Source organism: Pinus tabuliformis, chromosome 6 (genome assembly GCF_031772625.1).
Source record: "Pinus tabuliformis cultivar Carrire ecotype Pingquan chromosome 6, CPIR1, whole genome shotgun sequence".
Lineage (NCBI taxonomy): Eukaryota > Viridiplantae > Streptophyta > Pinopsida > Pinales > Pinaceae > Pinus > Pinus tabuliformis.
In genome coordinates, this window is record NC_142292.1 from 1506273918 (window position 1) to 1506279163 (window position 5246).

General features: G+C 35.3%; 1 protein-coding gene across 3 annotated transcripts; it reads left to right on the top strand.

Moving 5' to 3' along the window:
* The first annotated feature begins 1589 nt into the window (after positions 1-1589).
* LOC149264374 (protein REDUCED CHLOROPLAST COVERAGE 1-like) lies at positions 1590-4660 on the top strand. 3 transcript variants are annotated; one of them, XM_089389604.1, is made up of 3 exons: positions 1590-2770; positions 3041-3113; positions 3398-4660. In XM_089389604.1, the coding sequence occupies exons 1-3, from the start codon at positions 2657-2659 to the stop codon at positions 3694-3696; spliced, it is 486 nt and encodes a 161-aa protein (XP_089245730.1). In that variant the 5' UTR covers positions 1590-2656; the 3' UTR covers positions 3697-4660. The 3 variants fall into 2 exon arrangements, with proteins under 3 accessions (XP_089245730.1, XP_089245733.1, XP_089245734.1); XM_089389608.1 differs by having other exon boundaries at positions 1590-3113.
* Positions 4661-5246: the final 586 nt, after the last annotated feature.

Consider the following 5246-nt stretch of genomic DNA (forward strand, 5'->3'; position numbering starts at 1 on the left):
GGGGATCTTAAATTTAGGCCTTGTCAAGGCTAGAATATCATATATTAATGTAATTCAGCAGTGAAATAATTTTATTTTTTGCTTAAATTTGTTGTTACATAGTAAAATTATAAAACATTTTAATGTAATGGACTCGAACAAAATGTTTGTTTGGAGTGAAATATGCCATGGATGCTTAGAGTGATTTTTACGATGTCAAATTGAATTTAAATTTTCTAATTTTCTTCGATATGTGATGTAGCAGTGTCTGATAAACCACATGGGGTTTTCATGCATCAATTTAGAATGCTGAAATCTAAGTGTTAAGTTTATTTTATTGGCTTAAAGTTATATATATTTCATGTCATTCTTGTTTACATTTTCATTAAGCTCTGGAAACTTTAGTTGTTGCTTGCATTTTAGATTTCACAGAAAGTTTCTGCGTTTTGTTTGTTTTGCACATATTATCCTATGCTTGATGTGCATCTCACTGTTGCTAATTTGATCAATTTTAAACATTGTTGTTTTATCCTCAATATGTTTATTATTTAAGCTACTAGCTTACAACAATTAGGCATTCCACATACTGTGTGGCTTGATCGTAATTACTGGTAGAAGGAAGGATCATCTTTCCACTCTGTCTCAACAGGCAAATTATAATAGTGAGGTGAACATTCTCTTTCAATCTGACTGCAAAAAAGGATAACACTTAAGGAATTTCAAAAGGTCCTCTCAAACTGGGGTTTTCATGATGAAAATATTTAGTTACATAGCATTTATAGTATTTGAGCTTCAAACAGCGAGAAGCCAGCTACTAAAATGGTTGTCTTTAAGAATACTTGCACTTAATTGAAAAAACAGAACATCTAAAACCAGTGATGTTTCATTCATTAATTTTATAGATTGAAAATACAGCTGATATTTATTTTAAAATTCATCTATAATTTCCTAAAATATTATTTCAAAGACAGGCATTGCCCCTTTTACTATTGCCAAAATAATCCACCTTTGCCTTCACTCTTTGCTTCTTGATGATGCTTTCTTTATTTAATCACTTATGCATTCTGCTAGAAATTTTGAGGATTGAATGCAAGTGGAGATAACACAAGAGGCAAGGATGTATACGGGGAAGTGAGAGGAGAGGATTCATTATATCCATGGCTAGCCCATGCAAGAAGCCATAAAGAAGACACCCGATTCTCCTTCTCATGGTCTCATCTCTTGGTACATTACTTACGAACAAACGAACAGTTTTCTTCGCACAATAGTAACATTAGTTGCTAGATGGATAGTTGATATAATTGGCAATATTTGGAGCTTCATATATAATTCACCAAGGCTGCCCCAAGATGAAAGCTCCAATGCCATTTGTTGGAGCTCTATATATGATTCACAAACAGCCCCCAATGCTCCAATTGATGTACTCCCAATTAGCTGGATGTTCCCTAAATGATGAACGACCAATGAGCTGGAGATCTGACAGAAATATTCGTCTCACCAACAATTTTGCTATCTCAACATGCTCATTGTCTATCTCATTAACGCCAATCCATTTCAAGTGAGGGATTGCACATAAAGCTTGCAAAACAACTACTTTCAAACATCTAAAATTTTGTCTATTCATCTTTAGGAGTCAAAAATTTTTTATGTCATACTTCAATGTAAAGTTACTGATAAAAAAATGATGGTGTTCTACAACCTGAGTGGTTTCCTTTTTCCTTTTTCAAGGAAAAGTATTGCAAATCCTCTATTTGACAAAAAGGAACAGATATCATTTAAAAAAAATATGTAGTACAACCTAAATAAAAAAGAATGGAAATCACATTCTTCAAGGGTATGTAGTAAATACAAATAGATACTCTTTTAGTTATTCAAAAATATCCACTTTACAAAGAAATTCTCAATCCTGTTGTTGTTTTTTTTTTTTTTCTTTTAACTCAATCCACCCCAGGCAAGGGATTTATAGGTACCATCTGTAAGTCGGCTTCCAAAAGCTCACTTTTCACCAAAATTGCCTGATTCTTGTCTGAGTCAAAGCTTTTTAATTCATAAACTTTTTTCAGCTTCCAAAGGCTCAATTTTCACCAAAATTGCTTGCTCCTTGTCTGAGTCAAAACTCTTTGATTCATAATCTCTCTGTACTCATCTTCATAAAGTGTCCTTGTGAAATGTCTTTTATATGGTAATATTAGATGTTCTTATACTGTTGTGGTTACCCTCTGATGCCCTGTCATTACGTTTCGGTGGTTGTTCTCTCTGACCTCGATGTGATTAATTGGTTGAAAAGGCAAAGACCAGCTGTGGGCAGCTTCTTGGCTATTCACAAGTTCATCTGATCTTAGTACTTTTATATCAATACAAATATGAGGTCTCCGTTTGCTTTTAAAAATAAGAAATTGTTATGGTGGCAACCAATGTCTATATGGTATCATTTGTTGCTTGCAGTCTTTCCTACTATGCTAGACGTCACAGTTGAACACTCCAGATGATTCTCAAGTTATTCTAAAGGTACGCTATCTCATAAAAAATATTATCCAGTGCTTATGATGGTAGGTGGTAACATAAGTCTTGTCATAGATGTTCGATCCAACTTTAAGAATTATGATGAATATAATCCAATCTTGCAGCATCCAGACCTATGGATTGTTATGTTTGGTTCGACAATAGATTTTAATATATGTTTGTTTTATGGAAACAGGAAATTTCCATAGACCATATTCTTGATTTATGCCGATTATTGGCTGTGAATGTGGAGACATTCCATTTGACCAACTATTCTTTGTCCCATGAGGTAAGAAAATCAGTAGTTCAGAAGCTCATTAAATAATGGGATTGTTTGACGGGCTGGTGGATTGCAATTGATTGGTTTTGTTCAGGATAGCATGTGGTATGACCCTACTTGCATTAACAACACAGGTGTTCGTGTCAAGATAGAAATAGCCATGTACAATGAAACTAGTTCTATTATTAGTTTGTAAAGCTTAAGTGTGACCATGGCAACATTGGCCATCTTAGTTTTCTTGAAGTATCCATGACTTGGTAAAAAATTGAATTATACCAGGTTCGTGGCAACAGGTTGAGGGATTCATCAGATGTTGCAACCTTGAATCCCTGTGCCCTTACTATTGTAGAAGGTAACCAATAACTCTGCTCCCCCATCTGAACAAGTTCGGTGAGATAGCTAGAAATTTTGTCTTGCCTTTCTTTTAAATATAAATGTTTTTATCTTGAAAAGGGGTCAGAAATAATGTTAAATCATAATATTAGAAAATTATTCTCTTATTTCTTGAAGTGATCTAAACTGAATTTCTACTTGCATACGTGCTTCAAATATATATGCAAAGAAGAATATGCATTGTTTATACTCAAATTTTGCATAATACTCTATATATGATTTTCATTTATTTTTCCTTTGTAGAGGACTACACTGAAGAGCATGCAGTTGCACAAATTAGAAGATTACTAGACATTGTTGCCTGTACAACATGCTTTGGTTCTTTAGGAAAGCAAGGGGAACCTCGGTCTGGGCAGGGAGGTGGAAAAGAATCATCTCACACAATGACAGAGAATGTGGCTGAACAAAACAACAATGTTGCTGTAAAGAAATCTTACCTAGCAATAAAGAAAGAAAAGAAGCAAACAAGGATGGAAAAGACAATAAACCAGAGACCTTTCAAAAATTTGAAGGTAAGGTTGAGGCTAGTGAAAAAGAAATGATGGAGAGGAGAACTCAAACCAACATTCTTCTAAGGGTGAAGGAAGAAACAAATCCTCGAAAGAGGGGAAATCTGAGGCCATGACAGCTATGGCTGCTACCAAAGAGGCCACAGATAAAGGGGATATGACAGGAATGTGTCCTCCCTATAAACTTGGCCAGTTCTATGAATTCTTCTCGTTCTCACATCTCTTGCCTCCTATCCAATGTTAGTATACCATTCCCTGCAATTTTTTATAATTTGAAAGATGGTAAGCTTGGGCTTTGGATGAATTCCATTTCTCGAATGGGAGCTCTCTATACTGTAATTGTGAGGGAGGAGAAACTGCTCCAGAAGGAAGAAAGGAATCAGAAGAACGAAGAAGAGAAGAAGAAGAGGGGTTTTGAAGAAATAGAGCTTGTGATCCCCCATGTTTGATCACTGCAGAGCTGTTCTATTTCCATCAGATCAGGTGACTGCCAGAGATTTCTATTGGGAAGCTGTTTGTATGCCCCCTGTGGAGAAGACCCATGAGAAGGCGGAGACCCTTCTCGCAAAAGCTTGTGAGCTTAATCCTTTCATAGGAGAGCCCCATGTTGTTCTTACTCAGATATACAATTCCCAGGGGAGATATGATGAAGCAGATAAGGAAGCAGAGACAGGGCTGAGGCTAATGTTAGAGTGGGGTACAACTTGGGACAAGAGGATGTCATGGGAGGGGTGGATTGCTTGGACAAGGGTGTTACTCATGAAGGCCAAGGAGAAATCGTGGCTTCACACCTCCTCGGGGATCTTGAATTTAGGCCTTGTCAAGTAAGGCCATAATTTCAGATATTAATGCTATTCTGCAGGTTGGGGGATCTTAAATTTAGGCCTTGTCAAGGCCAGAATATCAGATATTAATGTAATTCTGTAGGTAATAATTTTATTTCTCGCTTAAATTTATTGTTACATAGTAAAATTTATGAAAACGTTTTAATGTAATGGACTCGAAAGAAATGTTTGTTTGGAGTGAAATATGCCATGGATGCTTAGAGTGATTTTTACGATGATCATATTGAATTTAAATTTTCTAATTTTCTTCGATATGTGATGTAGCAGTGTCTCATAAACCACTTGGGGTTTTCATGCATCGATTCAGAATGCTGAAATCCAAGTGTTAAGTTAATTTTATTGGCTTAAAGTTATATATATATTTCATGTCATTCTTGTTTCCATTTTCATTAAGCTCTGGAAACTTTAGTTGTTGCTTGCATTTTAGATTTCACAAAAAGTTTCTGCATTTTGTTTGTTTTGCACATATTATCCTATGCTTGATGTGCAACTCACTTTTGCTAATTTGATCAATTTCTAAACATTGTTGTTTTATCCTCAATATGTTTATTATTTAAGCTACTAGATTACAACAATTAGGTAATCCACACACTTTGTGGCTTGACCGTAATTACTGGTAGAAGGAAGGATCATCTTTCCACTTTGTCTCAATAGGTAAATTACAATAGTGAGGTGAACATTCTCTTTCAATCTAACTGCAAAAAAGGATAACACTTAAGGCATTTCAAAAGGTCCCCT

What these genes read in the sequence shown, in the direction of transcription:
- LOC149264374 (XM_089389604.1), top strand. Translation starts at nt 2,657, where the DNA reads ATGTTTGTTTTATGGAAACAGGAAATTTCCATAGACCATATTCTTGAT. An exon ending in ACTATTCTTTGTCCCATGAG is followed by an intron (nt 2,771 to 3,040) that starts GTAAGAAAATCA and finishes GAATTATACCAG; the next exon opens with GTTCGTGGCAACAGGTTGAG. An exon ending in TGCCCTTACTATTGTAGAAG is followed by an intron (nt 3,114 to 3,397) that starts GTAACCAATAAC and finishes TTTCCTTTGTAG; the next exon opens with AGGACTACACTGAAGAGCAT.